Below are 24,143 nucleotides of genomic sequence, written 5' to 3' on the forward strand. Positions count from 1 at the left end.
CTAACACATACCGCCTCTGTTCGGACGCAGGAGTATACGGCCCCAAGATGTCCATGCCCCATTTTGCAAAGGGAAGTGGACTACTTATGGCCGACAAGCTATTTGCCAGGCGGTGGATGAGGGTTGCAAATCTCTGGCACTTATCACTTTTTTTTTCACCATTTCTCTTGCGTCCGAATTCATACTCGGCCAGTAATACCCCAGATGGGTAACTTTTTCAACTAAGGCTCGTCCGCTTATGTGCGATCCGCATTGCCCTTGATGAAAGTCGTCTAGTACATCATGCCCCCTTTCTGGTGTAATACACTTCAAGTATGGTTTCACAAAAGATTTTTTGAACAACTCCCCTTCTTTCATTTCAAACTAGGCCACCTTTCTCCTCATCAGCCAACTCTCTTTCGGATCATCTGAAAGAATTCCATCCTTAAGATAGGAGATAATTCCGTCCATCCATGCGGAGCTTCTGTCAATGATTTGCATTGGCTCAGCATCAATACTCCTCTTTTCCTTGATTTCCAAAAACACAGATCTTGGAGTATCACATGATGCCGAGGAGGCTAGCTTGGAGAGTGCATTCGCCTGGTAATTTTTCGATCGAGGGACTTGTTGTAGAGTGAAGTGTTCTAGGCTCTCGGCATCATCCTTCACCATCTAAAGATAATTCATCAGGCCGACTCCCTGGATTCATAGTCACCATTTACTTGAATGACTATCAGCTGGGAATTCGAACTAGCATCAATCTTGGTTTCCCCGGTCGCCTTACACATTCTGAGGACGGCCAGAAGGGCTTCATACTCGGCCTCATTTTTAAAGTCTTGAAATTGAAATCTCATAACATACTCAAACTTGTCTCCTTCCGAAGATTAACAAATGATACTAGCCTCACATTCGGTCGCTGTTGCACTTCTATCCACAAAAACTTTTCAAATTTGATCCCCTGCTGGCTGTAGATCCGACCGTGTCATTTCGGCCAAGAAGTCTGCGAAGGCTTGCCCTTTGATTGCTTTTTTGGGCTTGAACGTGATATCAAAACCTCTCGAATCTAAGGCCCATTTAAGCTTTCGGCCACTAGCCTCCAATGTTGTGAACGACTTCTTCAACTGTTAGTCCGTGTAGACCACAATTGAATGAGCAAGAAAGTATGGCAATAGCTTCTTTAAGGCCATGAACAATGCCAAGCCGAATTTCTCAATGTGTAGATACCTAAGCTTGGCATTGTGAAGAACATGACTAATGAAATACACGGGGATCTAATGGTCGTCCCTTTTAGCAAGAAAGACGTCACTTAAGGAATGATCTAAAATTGCAAAGTACATGTATAACTTCTCATCTTTGAGCAGACTGACGAGCCGAGGAAGGGTATGTAAATGGTTTTCCAACTGTACGAAGGCTTCCTCGGCTACCTCTGTCCACTTGAATATGGCTTTCTTCTTGATAGTTTGGAAAAAATAACTGCACTTATCCCCTAATCTTGATAGGGTTAGCCTTTAAACTTCTTTTATGGTTCTCGGCGATTTCATGTCTAAGACCGCCTGGATCTTTTCAAGGTTGGCCTCAATGCCGCGCTAGTCAATCAAAAATCTGAGAAATTTGCCGGATTCAACACTAAAACACATTTCTTGGGATTTAACATCATCTTATGTCGCCTGAGTTCGATAAATGTTTCTCGGAGGTCCTTTAGATGGTCGGCCGACCTTTTGACTTAACAATCATATCATCAATATATGCTTCCATGTTCCGGCCGATCTGACCTATAAATATTGTATTTACAAGTCTCTGAAAAGTAGAAGGGACATTCTTTAGGCAAAATGGCATGACCTTGTAACAATATAACCCCCTCTCAGTCACAAACGCTGTTTTCTCTTGACCTTCTTCCCATATAAGGATTTGGTGGAATCCGGAGTATGCATCCATAAAACTCATCAAGGCATGCCCGGCCATTGAATCAACCAATCGTTCGATTTTAGGCAAGGGAAAGCTATCATTAGGGCATGCCTTAATGAGATAGGTGTAATCTACACACATTCTCCAAGTTCCATTTGACTTCCTCACAAGAACTACATTGGCTATCTATTTAGGGTAGAAACATTGCCGAATAAAACCAGCATCCAACAACTTTTTAACTTCTGTTGCGGCCGCCTGATTTCTCTCTTCTCTATGATTTCTCTTTTTCAGCCGGACAGGCTTTATAGCCAGATTCATGGCCAGTTTGTGAATGGCCAGGTCTAGACTGATGCCCGACATTTCATGAACTTCAAAAGTAAACACATCTCTATCTGAATTATTTCAACAATTTTACTAAGTCATATCCAAGCAAACACATATCCGTAATGCCTACTTTAACCGTCCGATCAGGTTGGTTTAGGTCGAGCACTATGTCTTTATGATCGCCAGCCGGCTACAGTCTCAACTCTTTTGGCCGACCAACGGTCATTAGCTGCTATGCTTGCTCTTTCTTAATCGACCTACGCTTCTGGCTGACCTGGTATGTTTGGAGAGACCCTTCTTCGGAATTTCTCTAGGACGCTTTCCCATGTCTGCGTGTTGTTGGCTTCACAGCCAACCGATTACAATCCTTAGCCATTTTCTAATTTCCTTGAATGGATCCTATCTTTCCATCTGTCCCCTCAAACTTCATTAGCATTAAGTGAGGAACAAGTAGCCGAGGATAACATTGTAGCCCGTAAGCTCTTTGACAACTAGGAATCAGACAAACATGTCCCTTCCCCCTCCATTCTTCCCGATCCGGACAGGCAAGTCGATTCGTCCGACTGGGTGAATAATACTCTCTCCAAAACCAACTAACGGATGAGAGATATCCTCGAGAGCATCTTCTCAATTCTTCAGATTTTTTAAGCATCCGAGACTGGTTATGTCGGACGAACTGCCAGTGTCTACCAACACTCGGCTGACCTTCAAATTTGCAACTTTCAAGATGAACACCATGGGATCATTGTGAGGGGCTTTGATCTCGCCTCGGTCTGCCTCACAAACCGTCACCTTTGGGAATGGATCATCCTTCACCCCTTTAGTGCACATCACATTTTCAAACTTCCATGCATCTTGCTTAATTCCTTTCATGGTCGGGCCGCCTGATATATTGGCCACAAACCTTGAATTAGTGCTATTCCCATCATCTGCTTCTTTTTTGCTATTCTTCTTCTTCTCAGATTTGTTGTCCATCTAAGAGTAAGTGAATTTAGAATTCAGAATGTACGAGTTAAGCATGCCCTTCTCGGCCAGTTTGTCAAGTAACCTCTTCAGATTGTTGTAGTCGTTCGTGTCATGCCCCACATCTTTGTGGTAATGACAATACTTGTTCTTGTTTCTGTACTAGGTCAACCCTCTCAAAGGCTAAGGCTTCTCAAACTCGAACTTGTCTCTAATTTCCATCAGAATTGAATAGCAATACTTGTTGTATTCATACTAGGGCTCGTACGTCTTAGCTTTCTTTGATTTTGTCTGTTGGCAATCGGCCACCCAGACTTCTTTTCTTTTATTATTTCCTTCTTTCTTTTTACCGGCCGAGTCTTGCTGAGTAGATTGTTTCTTCTCAGCCCCCTTGGCTGGTGCTTCCACTTTTGTAAGCGAACAAAAATCACCTGCCTCAATATAGGATTCGGCCTCCCACTGAACACCTGCGTATGTCCGAATGTTTTTTCTGACCAAGTCAAACCTAAAGCCATTATGCCTTAATCCTCAAAGGAACTCCGAGTAGGCCATTTCATTGGGCAGATTTTGAATTTGGGCTTTCTCCTGGTTGAACCTCTTGACGTACGAACACAACCCCTCGTTATTGCCTTGAACTATGGTTGCCAAATTAAGACTGGTCTTACGTGGTGGAATGTTGTAAGAAATGTTTCCCACAAATATCAAACTGAGAGTAGTAAAACAATTGATGTATCCGGCCGACAGACTGTTGAACCAGTCTTGAGCCACGCCCTTGAGGGTGCCCGGGAAGCATTTACACCAGGTGGCATCATCCACACTTCGCAGGTACATCAAATTTCTATACGAGGTGACGTTTTCTTTTGGGTTTCCCGTACCATCATAGGCACCCACTTGAGAAAACAGAGGTGGCTTGTCACCAAGATTCAACAAGGGCATTTCCCAATCAATAAGCTGAGGTTTATTGGGTTTCATGATGTCTAACACCACGCGGAAACAAAACCCGACCCCAAGACCCGCACATAAATAAATGCAACTAAACTTAAGCATATTAATTAACATAATTAATAACATAATTAACAAGAGAAAAAAGATGATTTTACCCTTGTAGCGTGCTTCACTCCTTAAAGAGCTCGTACTTAAAAAGCTAGTTTCGCAAGTGCGGGAACCTCCTACGAAGTCCACCCTCAAGCACGACCCGTATGGCCCCTACCCCAAAGTTTAGCCGGGGGCTAGACCAAAAAGATCTTAGAGTATTACGAGCGAAAGTGCTCAAACTTTTGGTGCTCACAACTCAAAAGTGGGTTTTCTCAAATCCCAAAGCTTGGTATTTATAAAGAAATCCCATGAACATTCCTCTTTCCCATGAATGTGGGAGAGTTGGTAAAATTCTAGTTTTCATTTTAATTTAAATAAAATATCAAAAGAAAAAGGCAATGTAATCAAGAATCAACAAGTGGCATAACAAGAGTGAAGGGGTAGGTGAGGACCACAAGCCCTTTTTGTTCCCCAAGCTTCCCTAAAGGAAACCGGCCCCAACCACTAATAACTTGTTATTCGATACAATTTTAGCGTGATTTTGAACCTTGTTTACTTGATAAATTGGTGTTTTGGTTCACTTTTACTCTATTATCGTGCAATTTTTGTGTATCCTTTTCTTCACGTGTTGTTAGTGTTTTTATTGAGTTTTTAGGTCCAAAGACGACCATTTGAAGCATATGGATGATAAACCGAGGTTAGAAGCCTAGATAAAGGAGCAAAACCGAAGAAAAGGTGAAGAAAAGGGCCTAGAAGACCCTGCACGGCCGTGCCACATCCTGCACGTCGTGCAGGAGTGTTCCAGCAAGCCATATCTTTTTGCCAGAGCTTACACGGCCGTGCAAGAATGCAGCACGTCCGTGCATGACCCCAATCACGGCCGTGCAGAAGCCTGTACGTCCCTGCCTTTTTCCTAGGCCAAATCAGAAGCTGCTGCAACTCTCTGCCTTGCTTTGCAAGGTCGTGCATAAGGTGGCACGTCTGTGCAGTCTAGGTTGCACGTCCGTTCCAAGCCTGGCACGTCCGTGCAGACCAGCCTAACTCTTTTTTTCTCCGTCCTTTTCATTTGGGGGTCATATAAATGCTCCCCTTAGCTCATTTGTACGGGCATCAAGGTTTTTAGAGCTTTTCTCTTAGTTTGTAATCTTAGAAACACAAAAACTCTCAAATCATTAGTTAGATCTTAATCATTAGCTTGGAAATTTCAATCTTAATCATTGTAGAAGACAAGTTCCACCATTGTTATTCAAAGTTGAAGCTTCTAGTAACATTTCTAACTCTTCTCTTCCATTTTAAATGCTTTAATTGTTGATTATTTGCTTAATTCTTGTATGCTTAGATTGTTAATTAGCTTAATCTTTAGTTTGAATCTTGTTCATGAGTAGCTTGAAATTCATAATTGCTTTAATCTCCATGGATTGTAAGTAGTCTAATTTTCTAGGGTTTGGGTAAAACCCTCAATGTAGTCACCAATTACTTGTTACATGTGTTAATTTGGTAATTGTTGGGTGTTAATTAGTCGAGCTTAAGTGAATTAATTGCTTAGTTCTTGTATATGGCCATTGCTAGAACTATTATCCAAGCTTTATCAACGAAGGATCGAGAGATGAACTTGAGTTAGCTCCCTTATGCTTATTTGACTTGAAATGCCATGAGAATAGGAATTTCCAGTCAAGGGAATGTTTTTGTCATCGTGATTATGCTTTAATACTTATTTTATGCTTTGTAACCACGAGAGTAGGTTGTATTCATGATTCAAGTAATCCCTCTAGCTTGAGAGAGTAGTTGGGTGCTTTAGATGCACACAGTATTTTACGAGGAAACCTTCCAGGGCCCAACTGGAAGTAAAACCTTGACCCTTCTAAGGGATTTCCAAAACCTAATCACTTCACTACAATAGGGCAATCTCAAATTACAACCTATTATAAACAGACCTTTACTTGCTACACAGTACGACCCTATCCTACCCAATCTAAGTCCCACACTAAGATTCACTCGTACTCTCTAAGTACTACCTCTCAGCTTTACACTAGAAGCTTACACAACCGTATGCAAAGTATAATTCACACACTCATCCAATAACCCAACCAATACAAAATAATTGACTCCTAGTATATGAAAGGTAAGCCACACATGAAACCCGAAACTAATATGACAAAGTTTATAAGCTTGGAAAACTTACACAATTAAGCACATTTCAATTCCTTCACACATAGACTCATAGAAAATTGAGAAATGAAATTTTCTACTATTTATACAAGGCTAGCTCATATAGCAAGTATGGTTTTCAAAAAGATAATTATCTTAATTTAACAAAATCTCAAAACACGGTTTTAAGTAAATCAAGTTTAAAGAAATCTTTTTGGAATACTAGATAAAGATAGATTATCAAATAGAACAATATCTTTTGATATTCAGTTTTTAGGAAATAAATCTTTTAGAAAAATCTTTTCATAAAAACCTATCTTTTAATTTTTTTGGATTTTAATTAATTTGCCAAGCACTTTGTCACGCTTCTAATAAGATTCATGCATAAACCTACTTATCATATTTACAACATATCTAGAAAATAGAATCTTAACTAAATAAAGTTGCTGCGCCATTATTCTGCATATCATTGGTTACTTAGGCTTCACGCAGACCAGGACCAAGTTCCTGCTATCACTTGTACTCCAGTTTATAACTGGAACTTTGCAGGCCAAGTTCCTCCAGAACTTGCTGTCTTCAACGGAGACCAAGTCAACACCTTAACTTGCTGTCCTCAAGTTCCTGTTAGGGAACTTAGATAGTTCTTGTTAGAGAACTAAGTTCCTGTTAGGGAACTCTTCTTCTATCTTGTTTAACTTTCCTAAGGTATCTCTTCATGTCTTCTTAGATAAGGTTACTCTTCCACCTTCAAGGTCCACTTCACCTGTTCTAATTATGCACTCAACGAAACCTTTATTAGTCAAGTTTGCTTGAGTTTAAGTCCATCATCATCAAAATCTTTAGGCTTCAACAACATAAAACCAAACCAATATCGATTTCATTTAGCTTATTTAAATAATAGTATCTCGGTGGTTGATTCAACGCCTCTCTTGGGTTCGACCCTTTCTTACCCTTACTATTAGCTAGTGAGACCAAGATAGGATTTTATCTTTGGTAGGCTTGACGACGGCCTATCAAATTTTGGCGCCGTTGCCGGGGAGGCAAAGTCACATTGAATGTATTATTGTTGAATGAGACTAAGTGTGTGTATTTGTATCATAATTTTTCTTATTTATTTTTGCTTAATTGTGTTTCTAACTTGTGATAGTCATTGCTAACGTTTTTCTTAGCTTTGTTTGACTTTGCATGACACGAAAGAGTAAGAAATCACCGCTTATTCCCGTTGATTTAGAGTTGAACAAGACCTTGAGGAACGCAAGGAGACTCTTGCAAGACACTCCCGAATTCTCCATTGTCTATTCGGATTTCGACTCGGAAGAGGTTCTCGGGAACAACGAAGAAGATGACATGGGGGATAACGATCATCCTCCTCCTCAACCTTTTCTTTGAGACTATGACCACCCCAACGCATTCCAAATAAGGAGTGACATACATCTCCACACTACGAATGCAAATAATTTTGAACTTTCACCTCAACTCATCCGTATGATTCAAAGTGATCAATTTGGAGGAATTTCTCATAAGTGTCCTTTTGCTCATTTGGACAACTTTCTCGAGTTTTACACAACCATGAAGAAAAACAACATTACGGAAGAGTTCATTCGCATGCACATGTTTCAATTCTCTCTCCGTGATAAAGCAAAACATTGGTTGAGAACGGTTGAAGAGGGATCATTGAGCAATTGGGATGAAGTCACTAGAGCTTTCCTTGGAAAGTATTGTCCCGCGGAAAAGACCTCCGAACTAAGAAGAAAGATCACCAATTTCAACCAAGAGATTGATGAAACGTTGAGTGAAGCTTGGGAGCGTTTCAAAGATTAACCAAGGAAATGCCCACACCATGGTTTCACATCATGGATCATTGTTCAAAGCTTCTATGACGGTCTTACTCCTATCTCAAGGGCCAACCTTGATTCCGGGGCCGGTGGTAGCGTTAAAAAGCTATCGGTGGATGATGCATACAAAATTATTGAAGAAGTGGCAAAGCACTATGCATATGGAGGTGATCGAAGGCAACCTCAAGCAAAGAAGGGCGGAATCTACGATCTTAGTGTAATAGACCTTATTGCATCAAAATTTGATATGCTAGCTCACAAGCTAGATCAAGCCACCCTTACACCTCTAAGTTCTTCTTCACAAGTCATGTCTTGTGAGACTTGTGGAGGAAATGATCACTTGTCCTCCTATTGCAACTCAACAAACCAAGAACAAGCGGTGGCCATTGGGCAAAGAAATGAGCAATACTCCCAACATTACAATCAAAGTTGGAAACCCCAAAAAAACATGGTATGGAAGCAACAAAACCAAGGCTCCCCTCAAAACCAATACAACCAACCCCATCCTCAAGACCAACAAGCTCCATACCATCACCCTAACCAAAGGGATCAAAACCAACAAAGATAACAATATAACCAACCCACTCCTCCTCCTTCACCTCCTCAAAAGACTAGTCTTGAATCCGTGCTTGAAACTTTCATGTCACAACAAGTAAGAAACAATGCGGATATGACATCAAACATCCAACAACTTCAAGCGCATAGAAAGATAATTGAGAATCAATTGGCTTAAATTGCGCAACAAGTTGGAAGTTCATCCTCTAATCCTAGTGGTCACTTCCCAAGCTCAACAGTTGTGAACCCAAAAGAGCAAGTTAAGGCCATTACTTTGAGATCGGGGAGAGGTTATGAAGGGCCGGTTATGAGTAAAGAGGAGCCACAAAAGAGAGATGAGGGAGTTGTGGTGAGAGGTGAGGATGATTTTGAGAATGAAATAGTTGATGTTGAGAAAAAAGAGCAATAAAAGAGTGATGAGGGAGCCACAAAGAAAAATGAGGGAGATGAGGAAAGAATAGAAAAGCCCCCCATGAAAGTTTACAAGCCTCCCATTCCATTTCCTCATAGGATTGTAGAGAAGAAGTTGAATGAGAAGTTTTCAAAATTTCTTGAAGTCATGAGAGGACTTCAAGTGAATATCCCCTTTCTTCATGCTATATCACAAATGCCTACCTATGCAAAATTTTTAAAGGATCTTCTATCCAACAAGAGTAGGCTTGAGGAGAGTGCAACCATCTCCCTTCCTAAGGAGGTGAGTGCAATCATTCAACACAAGCTTCCTCAAAATCTTGGTGACCCTGGTAGCTATGCAATACCGGTGAAGATTGGAGATTTGGAAGCTATGGATGCTTTGTGTGATCTTGGGGCAAGTGTGAGCTTGATGCCCTATTCTATTGCAAAGAGTTTGAATGTTGGAGACTTGAAGCCAACAAGAATGTCCTTACAATTGGCCGACCGCACGGTTAGGCTACCTTTAGGAATTCTTGAAGATGTACCGGTTCAAGTTGGAAGAGTATTTGTGCCATGTGATTTCGTGGTGATGGAGATGGAAGAAGACACAAGGGTACCCCTCATTTTGGGGAGACCATTTTTGAACACCGCGGGTGTAGTAATTGATATGAAAGAAGGAAGATTGACATTGAATGTGGGAGATGTGAAAATTTGATTTTCATTCTCAGAAACGTTGAAAAAGCCATTGTTTGATGAAATTCATAGAATCGACACATTGGAAAGGGACTTATAAGAGTTCCAAGAAAGTTTGTTTGAAGGAGATCCTTTACAAGCTATCCTAACAGGAGGCTTAGTTGAGGAAGGTGAAGAAGCAAGGGGGTATGATCTTTTCCTCAACCAACCTTTAGTCCACAATGAAATGAAATTTGAAATGCTTAATGTGGAAGTAAAAGAGGAGAGGACTACGCCTCCTCATAAGGTTAAACTTAAACCCCTTCCCCCTCTACTTAAATATGCTTTTCTCGATGATAGTGAAAGTTATCCCGTTATTGTCAATGCTAAGCTCGATGATATCTCTCTTGAGAAACTCCTAGTTGTTTTAAGGGAGTATAGAGATGTCATTGGGTACAAAATTGATGACATTAAGGGGATAAGTCCCACCATTTGCATGCATAAGATTCTACTTGATGATGATCATGCTTCCTCAATTGAGCACCAAAGAAGGCTCAATCCAAACATGAAGAAAGTAGTGAAAAAAGAAGTTTTAAAAATTCTTAAAGCAGTATAATCTACCCTATCTCCGATAGTAAGTGGGTTAGCCCGGTTCAAATTGTGCCTAAAAAAGGAGGCATGACCATCATAAAAAATGATAAGGGTGAGACCATTTCTACGAGGTCGGTCACCGGGTGGAGAATGTGTATTGATTATCGAAAATTGAATAAATCCACCCGGAAAGATCACTTCCCACTCCCCTTCATTGATCAAATATTAGAAAGACTAGCATCACATAGTCATTATTGCTTCTTGGATGGATATTCGGGATTCTTCCAAATCCCAATCCAACCCGAGGACCAAGAAAAGACTACATTCACATGCCCTTTTGGCACCTTTGCTTATCGAAGGATCCATTTGGACTTTGCAATGCACCTTCCACATTTCAAAGGTGTATGATGTCTATCTTTTTCGACATGCTTGAATCATCAATTGAAGTATTCATGGATGACTTTTCTGTTTTTGGTTCATCTTTTGACATTTGTTTCTCGAATTTGATTAAAGTGTTAAAAAGATGTCAAGAGGTGAACTTAGTTTTCAATTGGGAAAAATGTCATTTCATGGTAGAGGAGGGCATTGTTTTTGGTCATGTGATTTCTAGTAGGGGCATTGAAATAGATCGTGCCAAAATTGAGGTAATTGAGCGCCTCCTACCTCCTACAAATGTGAAGGGGATAAGGAGCTTTCTTGGACATGCGGGTTTTTACAGCTAGTTCATAAAGGGTTTTTCAAAAATCACAAAGCCACTCACTCAATTGTTGGTAAAGGATGCCCCTTTTTTGTTTACTAATGATTTTTTGCTAGCATTTGATAGGTTGAAGGAGGCATTGATTTTGGCTCCTATAATCCAACCCCTTAATTAGGAGCTTCCTTTCTAGCTCATGTGTGATGCTTCGGATTTTGCCGTTGGGTCCGTTCTTGGACAAAGGAAGGACAAGAAGCTCCATGCTATCTACTACACTAGAAAAACATTGGATGAAGCACAAAGAAATTACACAACCACAAAAAAGGAGTTTCTAGCCATTGTTCATGCAATTGAGAAGTTTAGGTCCTACTTGTTGGGATCTAAAGTCATAGTCTTCACCGACCATTTGGCCTTGAAGTACCTCTTGTCCAAGAAGGAACCAAAGCCAAGATTGATGCGGTGGGTCTTGCTCTTTCAAGACTATGACATTGAGATTAGAAACAAGAACAGTGCCGAAAATGTTATGGCCGATCATCTTTCACGGTTGCCTATCTTTGTAGGTGATCTTGATAACTTGCCAATCGATGATTCATTTCCGGATGATCAACTATTTTCTATTCTTCAAGCACCGACACCATGGTTTGCGGACATTACGAACTATTTATCTTGCTCTATTCTTCCTCCCGACCTCTCCTATCAACAAAAAAGGAAGTTCTTACATGATGTTCGCCAATACTTTTGGGACGACCCCTTGCTATTCAAACAAGGTGTTGATGGCATTTTTAGAAGGTGTGTCCTGAATGATGAAATTGAAGATGTTATCATAATGTGCCACTCCTCAGCTTGTAGAGGGCATATGAGTGCTAACAAAACTTTGGCGAAAATCTTGCAATGTGGTTTTTATTGGCCTACAATGTTCAAAGATGTGTGGGGTGTAGTGAAAGCTTGTGACCGGTGTCAAAGAACCTGTAATGTTTCAAGAAGAAGTGAAATGCCTTTGAATAACATCCTTGAGCTACAAATTTTTGATGTATGGGGAATAGATTTTATGGGGCCTTTCCTGACCTCTTTTGGGAATAAATTCATTCTTGTGGCCGTCGATTATGTGTCAAAGTGGGTAGAAGCGGTTGCATCTCCTACTAATGATGCTAAGGTGGTGGTCAAGCTTTTTAAAGGATTAATTTTTCCAAGGTTCGGGGTGCCACGTGCCGTTATTAGTGATGGAGGTTCGCACTTTGCAAAGCAGTCCTTCCAAGCTCTCCTTAAGAAGTATGGTATGAGGCACAAGGTGTCATTGGCTTACCACCCACAAACAAGTGGTCAAGCCGAAATTTCAAACCGGGAGGTAAAAATGATCATAGAGAAGACGGTGGATAGGTCTAGAAAAGATTGGTTTACGAAGCTTGATGATGCTCTATGGGCCTACCGCACCGCATTCAAAACCCCCATTGGCACCACACCATACAAGCTTGTTTATGGAAAGTCATGCCATTTGCCGGTAGAACTTGAGCATCATGCTAATTGGGCTATCAAAACATTGAATTTCGACCTTCAAAGTGCCGGTGAAAAGAGGTTGCTTGACCTCCATGCCTTGGAAGAATTAATATTGGATGCATATGGGAGTGCACGGATCTAAAAAGAGAAGACCAAGGCTTGGCATGACAAGCATATCAACAAAAGGGAATTTAAAGAAGGTGACAAGGTCCTACTATTCAATTCCCGGTTGAAGTTGTTTCTGGGTAAGCTTAAATCAAGATGGAGTGGGCCTTTTACCGTTAAGAAGGTGTTTCCATATGGTGCAATTGAAATCTCAAATGACAATGGTGAACCGTTTAAAGTGAATGGCAAAAGGCTAAAGGCATACTTTGACGGTTTTGTGAATGAAGAAGCCAAGGTTGTTCACCTTGATGAGTTTGATGTTCCTTACTCTCATTGATCCCGCAATGTCGTCAAGCTAGTGACGTTAAAAGAGCGCTTCCGAGAGGCAACCCGAGTTTCTCAACCTCTCTCTCATAAATTATTATTTCCTTTCCATCATTTTTATAACTTTTCTCTTAATATCTATTGTAGGTATTGATGAAGGGGAAGAAAGAAATATATCCTTGGAAGTGAAGTAGTAGCTACAATAATAATCATAATAATAATAATGGTGATAATAATAATTTTATTATTATTATTATGCCTTATTGTTATTTTCTGTAGTAAAAAAACAAAAAAAAAAGACAAAACTCCGTATAGCATCAGGTCTGCACGGACGTGTAGAACATCGCACGCCATGTAGAGGCAGGCAGAAGCAACCAGAAACTTAAGTTTCAAAATTTCAAGTTTGGCACGGACGTGCCAAACTAAGCACGTCCGTGTCTGTGCCAAACTTAGCACCTTTGTGCAGAATAGGTTGCACGTCTGTGCAACACTCTGCACGTCCGTGCACCCTGAGGCAGACTCGACATTGCTTCTGTCTGAGGCACATCCGTGCTAACTGCTGCACGTCCGTGCAGCCCCAGAATTACACGGTTTTAAGTAAAAAAAAAAATTCCTCATAATCTCTCTTTCTCTCACCACGATTCTCCTTCACCTTCTCTCTCTAAACACCTTTCCTCCTCCTCCATACTCATTCAAATCTCCGTCAAACATCCAAATTCTAACTCAAATTCAACAAATTTTGCAGAAATCTTCACTCTATTTCAACAAACTCACAAACTACTACTCCATTCTTCTTCTTTAAACCCAAAAATCACCTAATTTCTCAAACCCTAACATAAAAAAAAATTAAAAAAAAAATTAAAAAAAAATCAAATTGGGGGTTTTCTTTGGGATTGAAAATTGAAGCAATTGGTTGAAGGAGGGCACTCAAGCAAGCATAAGGAAGCTTAGAAAGGTTCATTTGCAGGTTTTACACCCACGATAGACTCGGTATAATCGTTCCTCTCCTTTACTCCTTGCTAGCTTAAGTTCATGGTTGTTTGTGTATGAATTTGCTTGAAAAGTTGTTTTAATTGCTCATAAGTGAATGATAGTTGGCAATTGTCAAGCATTATTAAATTTGAAAGTATTTTTGATGTGTTATGAGAATTGGATTTTTGTAAGTATGGAATTGAGGAGTTGATTTTTTGTGAATGAAGACCATGCTTGTTTAAGTGAATTGTTGTGTTGCTTTGTTTGATAATAGTGCATAAAAATAATGTTGAATTGTTGTGAATTGCATTATTGAGGTAGTCTTGGTTTTTTGGTGATTTGCTTGCCTTGATTCTAGGTGGTGGACTTAGAGCTCTAACTTGTGTTGTGTGATAGTTTGGTGTTGTGTGAACCTTGATTTGTCGGCTTAGTGGACTTAGTACTTTTCGTGTGGTTGTGTGTTGTTTTCCTTGTATTGGTTTGTCTTATTGCATTGCATAAAGACCAACCATGTCTCGAAGAAACCGACCTAGGAACACCAATGCTAGGTACCGCAACCCATCGCCTCTTCCCCCCGTTAATCCACCACAAGTGGACACAATGGGAATAATCTTTAATGACTCGACTTTTTCGAACAATTTCCTTAGAAATAGTAGGAGGCGAATTAGGCCCACTAAGTTCTACAATGATGAGGTGGCCAATGATTTAGGGGTAGGGGACGATGTGAGGATGTTGTTTGAGGGTGCCGGCCTAGGTTCTTGGTTAGGATTGCATGCCCCAACCTATAAGAGACTAACCCTCGAGTTCCTTTCTACCCTCTCCGTGCTTCGAGACAACAATAGATTCCCCCGCCGCATTACCTTCCAACTCATGAATACCCAACATAACATGACCATAAGGAGGGTAAACCAAGCCTTTGGGTGGCCCACAACCGAAACCATAGGACCAAGGGATAGGAACCCCCGTAATTATAATGCCGGTGAATTTTGGAGAAAAATCACGGGCCTTTTTGAGTACAACCCTAGGTCCGATAAGGCCACATCCATTATCCACCCTGGTTTTAGGCTTTCTCAGTGGACTATAGCAAACACGGCGTTTGCTAGGGGTGATAGCTCGGTGGTAGTGTCCACAAGGGAGCTTTACTTCCTTTGGCACTTGAGTGAGGGGAGCACGGCCTTAGATGTAGGGTCTTGGCTAGTTGACCACCTTGAGGATGTTGCCATAGGGTCCGGTAACATCACCATAGGTGGCATGATTGCTATTATTGCTACTTCTCTTAATCTTAATTTTGCAGATGAGGAGGTTTGTCCAGGGCCGACGCAGCTTGACATGCAATCGTTGAGGACAATGAGATGGGTCGTAGACGCAGAAGGGGCACATCCTTACTTGTGGTATGTGAGTGGGCGACCTTATGCCTTCCTTCCCGACCCAGAGACCACATACATTACCGACGAGAGCAACTTGGTCTTTGAGAGGGACCTCCCTTGGCTTCCCGGTGAAGAGGAAGAAGAGCAAGCGCAACCACAATAACAACAACAACAATTCCAACAACAACAAGTCCATCAACAACAACAACATGAGCACTAACAAGGGTACCAAGAGGGGTACCAAGGCCAAAGTGTGGGTGAGGGCAACCCACACCTTTCATTCGAGCAACAAATACAACTAATGAATGCCAGTTTCACCCGTATGAGCACCGAGTTCAAGACTATGAGAAAGTCTCACAAGGACATGAGGACCTCATATGACAATATGAAGACAAGCTTTGAAGGTCTAAGATCGGAATTGGGTGAATTCCGCAACGTCTACCGGCATTTGTACCCCGGGGGCTCAAGCTCCCAAGGTGGCCCGAGCCAAGGAGTTAGTATTCTTTATTCCCTCCTCTTTGTGCTTATATTGTTTCAACATTAGGGACAATGTTTATGATATCTTGGGGGGGAGTCATTGGTTCATATGTTGGTTCATGTGTGTTCTTGTGTTGATGGTGTCGAATTTGCATGTTGTTTGTTCGTTTCCCCTAACATCCAAATCCCTTGAATCCAAATTTTCTCCCTTTGAAATCCAATACCCTAAATCCAAATCTCTTATTTTGTGAATACTTCTCTTCCCCCCCTATTTAGATGTATAGTTATGTTTTATTTCTATTCTTAGCTTAGCCTAACTTAACATTGTAACTATTCTTATTTTTTCTAGTAATAGAAAAAAAAATGAAAAAAATAGCCCATGGATGAGACTCAAATGACGATGCTTATATGTTTTGCTTGCTTGACTCTTGAGTGATGAGTAAAAGTTCTTGTAGAAGGGTGTGTGCAAGAGTTGGGGTCATTTAGAGGCCTATTAATCTTGATTGTATTAGAGCATATGAAATGGAAACCGATGAATGCTCAATTGCATATCTAGCATAGGATATTGTCAAACTTGCCCAAAGTAGGATATGTTTGAATCAAATTGTGGTCCCTTGTGCCCTTGATGTGCCTCCCCTCCTCCCCAAAATGAAACTCTATTAGGGAATTGGTTCTATTTGTATTTCGTGTAATAAGTGGCATAATAAGCCACATGTTTCGAATAAAAGAAAGAACCGCTCATAGTTAAAAGAGGCGACGGCAATGAATGTTGAAAAGAAAAAAAGAACTAAAAAACAAAAGAAAAAAATATAGAAAAAGATAGGGAGAACAAAAACTCCCCCCAAAATTCTAAAAATTTTCACTTTATCTTATTTAGAGGTCAACTTGTGGATGCCTCCGACACATTGTCTATTTCGATGTTTCTTGTGTAATTCCCGAGCTAGAGTGTAGTTAAAGGGGCTCAGGAGTGCATTTTGGGAGGTGGACTTGCATTTCGAGATTTTATAACCGAAAGAGGGCTTGTTACAACTTTGAAATATCTAGATGTGCTCTAATGAACTAGTAAAAGGTCTAAAGAAGTATCCTAGTGCAACCTTGCTTAGTTGTCCCCTTTACCCCCAACTCATGTGCACATTTGTATGATTGGTAATTCTTGAAAGTCACTCACTTGTCTTGCTTGTGATTTATATCCCGATGTTGACTTGGGCGATGAAAACATTGGAATTGGTGTAATTCGATAGTTTTGTTGAGGTTTGTGTGAGTTGTGGGTTAAGCTCAATGGAAGCCCTCACGAGATAAAAACTCATCCTCTTAGGTGAATTAGGGTTTAAATTGCTTTTCACTTGTGCTAAAAGTGATTAAGGTTGTTGTAGGGAATATTTCAAGAATCCCACACTTGAGCCCCACTGTGATCATACACTTAAGTATGGTGGCGTCCAAAGGGAAGGAAGCTAGAGAAAAAGAGTCGCCAACAAGTTTTAGGAACTTGTAAACCGTTCACAGGGTGAAGGTTACACCCTTTCACGATCCATGAGATCGCTAACTCCACAATGGTCTGGAACCATGACTCGATATTCGGGGATGAAGGTACAAATCCAACCTAAAAGAGATTGAACCTGCCCTAAAAATAGGCCTCTACTTTATTCTTCTCATATTCATGTGCGCTTTTTGACTAACATACAATCAATATATTAATCCTAAACCTGTTTAATCTATGTTGGTTGAATATTAACGCACAAACAAATCTATTATTGGCGATCACTTGAATTATAATCATATTAGCCTAAACAAGATTATTAATTATCTTATTGAGCGTGATTACAAGTACAAATTCCCTTTAAAATTGCAAGAGAGCGCGTGATCAAGCAATAACAATAATATATCAAGCAACATAATAACAACAATCATCATCATCATAATATCAATCTCATCAAAACATAATAATAATAGCAAGATCCTAGGCATGATACTAATATGATTAATAACAAATCCTAGCATGTCACTAAACATTAAAGATCAAAGCTTTATCCCTAACATGATACTAACATGATAGAAGAAATAGGAAGCAACCTAAACATGATACTAGAAAGCAATAAAAGCATCCTAACATGACACTATGAATTAATATAATCTAAGCATGATTTCTACATCAAAAGAATAATTAAGCAATTAAATTACTTACTTTGATGCTTCGTATCTCTTTCTATCAAAAGAATACACACGTTAGTAACTTCAACAAAAATATTAAATCTAACAATTAATTTAAATAATTGAAATAGGGATTTGGGACCAAACCCTCATAAATTATCAACCTTTCACGTCTAGGGCGAATGCAACATCGGGCTTGGCTAGGTGTGTCTAGAACTCGTGAATGCAGTATATTGTTATTGGAAAAGGCTAGAAAGAGGGAGAAAGAATAGTTATTGCTTAAGAGAGAGAAAAATGATTGATGATTATTGATTGTTCGTTGGTTGTGAATAAAACGGGGAAATACGACCCTATTTATAAGAAAAATAATCCGGAAACGAACAGAAAAAGACCGAATCATATTAGGAGTAAAACTGCCTCTGTCGCAGAACGACAGAGTCCAGCGCGATGCGACAGGATTGTCGTTCAGCGCCAGTTTTGTCGTTTCGCGCTGATTCACGAGTTTTCTAAAAACTTGTATGGAATCTTTAATCTAATTAAACTCGATTAACAACATCCGTGCTTATCTTCTGAAAATCAGATTTAATATCTTTAAAACACTTGCTTTAATCCAAATAGAATTCTTATTTTAATAAAAGATATAATAATTATTCCTAATCCCATTAGAACTCAAAACAACCTCCTAGATTATTCTAGAAGATTAAAATCAATCCTAATAACTTTTAGCAACATTTGGGCCCTTCACTAAATCATTGGGCCATAAAACCATTTCAAACCCAATTTAGTATTTTGGCCATAACTTCCTCATATTCATCGGATTTGGGCTTATAATATATCGTTGAAAAGCTCTTTTCGAGCCCAATCCAACTACACCATTATTGGACCCTTATCATGGACCAAACTAAATTAGACTGAACATTTTCATAAATAGAGTTCATTTTTGAAAACAGAAAGAAGAGTTATTTTTAATAAAAACAACCGCATCACAAGACTTTTCACACTTTCACCTCGTTCGAATAATCAAATGACGTGAAAGGTACTCATCACTGTGTTTGGTTTTGGGGAGACACAATTAGGTGTCTATAGTTGTTACCATGCAGATTTGTGTTTTTTGTGCTTCCTCTTTACTACCTCTCCTTGGTTTGATCTTTAGCAAGTTATTATCCTTCTTGATTTGACATGTTTGTTTTGCTCGAGGACTATAAAAAGCTTATCTTGGGGGGATTTGATAACTTGTTATTCGATACGATTTTAGGCGATTTTGAACCTTGTTTACTTGATAAGTTGGTGTTTTGGTTCACTTTTACTCTATTATCGTTCAATTTTTGTGTATCCTTTGCTTCACCGGTTGTTAGTGTTTTATTGAGTTTTTAGGTCTAAAGACGACCATTTGAAGCATATGGATGATAAACCAAGGTTAGAAGCCAAGACAAAGGAGAAAAACCGAAGAAAAGGGTCTAGAAGACCCTACACGGCCGTGCCACATCCTGCACGTCCGTGCAGGATTGTTCCGGCAAGCCATATCTTTCTGCCAGAGCTTGCACGGCCATGCAAGAATGTAGTACGTTCGTGCATGACCCTAAGTACGGCCGTGCAGAAGCCTGCACATTCGTGCGTTTTTCCCAGGCAAAATCAGAAGTTGTTGCAACTCTCTGCCTTACTCTGCACGGCCGTGCATAAGGTGGCACGTCCGTGCAGCCTAGGTTGCACGTCCGTGCCAAGCCTAGCACGTCCGTGCTGGCCTTCAGATGAGCCCGACTCTTGTTTTCTCCATCCTTTTTATTTAGGGGTCATATAAATACTCCCCTTAGCTTATTTGTACGGGCATCAAGGTTTTCAGAGCTTTTCTCTTAGTTTGTAATCTTAGAAACACAAAAACTCTCAAATCATTAGTTAGATCTTAATCATTAGCTTAGAAATTTCAATCTCAATCATTGTAGAAGACAAGTTCCACCATTGTTATTCAAAGTTGAAGCTTCTAGTAACATTTCTTACTCTTCTCTTCCATTTTAAATGCTTTAATTGTTGATTATTTGCTTAATTCTTGTATTCTTAGATTGTTAATTAGCTTAATCTTTAGTTTGAATCTTGTTCATGAGTAGCTTGAAATTCTTAATTGCTTTAATCTCTATGGATTGTGAGTAGTCTAATTTTCTAGGGTTTGGGTAAAACCCTCAATGTAGTCACCAATTACTTCTTGCATGTGTTAATTTGGTAATTGTTGGGTGTTAATTAGTCGAGCTTAAGTGTATTAATTGCTTAGTTCTTGCATATGGCCATTGCTAGAACTATTATCCAAGCTTTCTCAACGAAGGATCGAGAGATGAACTTGAGTTAGCTCCCTTATGCTTATTTGACTTGAAATGCATTGAGAATACAAATTTCCAGTCAAGGGAATGTTTTTTTCATTGTGATTATGCTTTAATACTTGTTTTATGCTTTGTAACCAAGAGAGTAGGTTGTATTCATGATTCAAGTAATCCCTCTAGCTTGTGAGAGTAGTTGGGTGCTTTAGATGACTTCCCCTATATTATCCCCTTAATTTACCATTGTTTACTACATGCTATTTGTGATTTGTGATGAAGTTGAGTGGCATATCCCGAGCCCTAGAATCTTCTAAATATTGTTAATCTCCCCTAAGCCTTAGTTAATTTGAACTAGTACATGTTACGTAAAACCAAACCAATATCGATTTCATTTAGCTTATTTAAACGGTAGTATCTTGGTGGTAATTCAACGCCTCTCTTGGGTTCGACCCTTTCTTACCCTTACTATTAGCTAGTGAGACTAAGATATGATTTTATCTTTGGTAGGCTAAACGAAAGCCTATCAACCACGTGCTGCCAAGCGGCACCCAGCCTTGGGCACCAAGGCATGCCATGTTGGCGGCCTAGTGCTTGGCTAGGCCTGCCAGAGTGTGCATGTGTGGGAACTGCCTAGCAGTCGCGCGCCAGCCCACAAAGCACGCAGCCCGCACGCATTACGTGCTTGCGGTGCTGCTGTTGTGCTTATGTCAGGCTTTGCCCAGCACCCCGTATCTATGCGCGCAGAGCCCAGCACGCAATGCGGTTGGCCTTACTTGCGATGATGCGGGCTGGCTACTAGCTGCACCTAGGATGTGTGCTTGGCTGCGGTAGCCTAGCCTTGCACGCAAGGCTAGCTCAGCCATGCTAGGCATGCTGAGCTTGCGGTCGAGCCTTGCCTTGCGGCAATGCCTTTGGCTATCCATGCTAGTCAGCCTAGGAATTGATTGGCTAGGCCAATAAGATGCTAGGATTTTCCCGAGCACTGACTTGTTGATTACTTTATTTTACCGTCTCGTCGTCTTATGAATCCGACTCGACTTGTGACGCTCGGTCTCGACGCTCCTAGCTCGATATCCGACGTCTATGCTCATAATACTCTAATGACTCATTAATTCCTTTTGGATTAATTTGTTACGGATCATTTACTTGATTGGGTGTGACCCGTAGGGTTCAGTCAAGATGAAGCTGTAATATTACTTATACATCAATATTACTGATCGGAAATAGCCTCCAACTAGGCATTCCGATCACTTGATCTTGCTAAATAATTAGCTTTCTAATAATTTCAAACCCTCTATCGAAATAATACACTTGTTCGAAGGACACCATTCCTTTCAATCTCCCACTTGTCCTTCCGGACAAGTGCGACTTTTGTGTATAGCCTATTTCCTATCTCACTTAATGTCTCTTCATGAACTATAAGTTAAGATTATTCGTCATCCTTATTACATCCAGAAGTGTTTCTCAATATCCGAGTTTAACTGTCAATAAGTAGATGATTTCTAAAATTCATCTGAGCACAGCCATGCATTTTCACAGTCTCGCTCATCGAAAGGCCTTGTAAATTACAAATACATGTTCCCTATTTATTCAATAGTGGGACATTCCCAATATTTTATTGTAAGCTTCTCTTACTAAGAGGATCTAGCCGCTCGAGTGTTTCTGTTATAATCCCCATGTACGGCAGACGTTTGACATACATCAAAACGGACTAGTAATCAAACAAGAGAACTTTCAATACTCATGGTCGAGGAAAAAGGTTCTGATAGTCATAATGAGAAATATATTTAAGACGATTTGTTAATCTCTTAAAGTATTCTCATAAGTCTATCTAGTATTGTTCTAAACCAATACTTGTGCAAATGATTTATGACAATCATGTTGTTGTAGCACAAGAAACGGTGCTATAAATCATACTACACACTAATCTCAAGTGCTCATTAATCGTCCAACATTTAAATGACCTTAATTTAGGGATAATTTTCAATTATAATATTAAACGTTCACTTAATGATGTTTCTTTATCCAAGACATTGTCTTGATACCCTATTTTGAATATTCTTAAGATCGAATGAACTCATTATTTAATTCTAAACCACAATTAAATAGAAAATGGAGTGATAAAATTGCATAAAATTTGAATTACTCCAAAAACTAAATGGTTCAACATAGTGTTTTACATTAAAATATCCGAAATTAATTAAAACACATAACTAGGGAAATCAAAGCTAATCTCCAACGTGCCAGATTCCCATTTCCTCAAGGTGCTTGTTGTGTTTTTCTTGAGACAAAGGTTTAGTAAGAGGATCGGCTACATTGTCGTCCATTCCAATATTACAAATTTTGATTTCACCTTCGGACTTCCATTCCCTTATCATGTGAAATCGCCTCTTGACATGTTTGACCTTTTGATGTTCCCTTAGCTCTCTAGCCTGAGCAATAACTTTATTATTGTCATAATAGAGGTCTATTGGACCCTTGATGGAGGGTACAACATCAAGGTCACCAACGAACTTACGAATCCAAACTGCCTCCTTAGCTACTTCAGAAGCTGCCAAGTATTCGGCTTCACTTGTAGAATTTGCAGTTGCGCTTTGCTTAGCACTCTTCCAACTAAACGCTCCTCCATTTAGACAGAATATGTATCCTAACTGCGACTTGAAGTCATCTCTGCCTTTTAGGAAGCTTGCGTCGGTGTAACCTTCAACTAAGTCATTACTGCCACCATAGATCAGGAACTTATCCTTGTTCCTTTTAGATACTTTAGGATATTCTTGGCCGCAGTCCAACGCGCTTCTCCTGGGTCTGATTGGTATCGACTCGTAGCACGTAAAGCATACGATACATCTGGCCTAGTACATATCATGGCATACATGATCAATCTAATAAGAGAAGCATATAGAATTTGATTCATCCTTTCCCGGTCATCAAGTGTCTTTGGACACTGCTTCTTGCTTAGGGTTATGCCATGTGATATGGGAAGGTATCCTCTCTTGGCCTCCTGCATATTGAATCGTGCTAGTACCTTATTGATGTAAGTACTTTGGCTCAATCCAATCATCCCTTTGATATATCCCTATAGATCTAGATGCCCAATATGTATTGTGCCTCTCCCAAGTCTTTCATTGAAAAACATTTTCCAAGCCAACCCTTTACAAACTCTAACATTGGAATGCTGTTTCCAATGAGCAATCTGTCATCGATATATAAGACGAAGAAGGCGATGTCACTCCCACTAACCTTCTTGTAAACACAAGATTCATCTAGATTCTTGATAAAACAAAACTTGCTTATGGCTTCATCGAATCGCAGATTCCAACTTCTGCTTGCTTACTTCAACCCATAAATGGATTTCTTAAGCTTGCATACCTTCCCAACATTGCTTGGATAAACAAAACCTTTAGGTTGTGTCATATACACAGTTTCTTCCAAAATACCATTTAGGAAGGTGATTTTGACGTCCATCTGCTATATTTCGTAATCGTTATAGGAAGCAATTTCTAGGATAATCCGGATGGACTTAAGCATTGTAACTAGAGAAAAGGTTTCATCATAATCAACACCGTGAATTTTCCTGTAACCTTTTGCTACCAGTCTAGCTTTGTATATAAATACATTTCCATCTTTGTCGGTTTTCATCTTGAAAATCCATTTGCAACCGATAGGTGTGTGACCTTCGGGCAAACCAACCAAGTCCCATACTTGATTTTTAAACATGGAGTCCATCTCAGATCTCATGGCTTCTTGCCATTTAGCAGAGTCGGAGCTCGCCATAACTTGCTTGTAGGTTGCCGGCTCATCTCCATCCACGACTAGGATGTCCTGATTCTCAGTTAATACGACATCGAGATATCTA

At 40.0% G+C, this 24,143-nt stretch overlaps 1 protein-coding gene and 1 non-coding gene across 2 annotated transcripts; one reads left to right on the forward strand and one right to left on the reverse strand.

The window, feature by feature from the left end:
- Positions 1–8,094: 8,094 nt before the first annotated feature.
- LOC145565981 (small nucleolar RNA R71) lies at positions 8,095–8,201 on the reverse strand. Its single transcript, XR_014095329.1, has one exon. It is a non-coding gene; the product is annotated as a small nucleolar RNA R71 (small nucleolar RNA).
- A 1,015-nt stretch (positions 8,202–9,216) lies between these two features.
- Positions 9,217–9,852, forward strand: LOC145565027 (DNA damage-inducible protein 1-like). The gene has a single exon (XM_081625146.1). The coding sequence runs from the start codon at positions 9,217–9,219 to the stop codon at positions 9,850–9,852; it is 636 nt and encodes a 211-aa protein (XP_081481272.1).
- The last annotated feature ends 14,291 nt before the right edge of the window (positions 9,853–24,143 follow it).

Source organism: Chenopodium album, chromosome 10 (genome assembly GCF_948465745.1).
Source record: "Chenopodium album chromosome 10, dcCheAlbu1.1, whole genome shotgun sequence".
Classification (NCBI taxonomy): Eukaryota; Viridiplantae; Streptophyta; class Magnoliopsida; order Caryophyllales; family Amaranthaceae; genus Chenopodium; species Chenopodium album.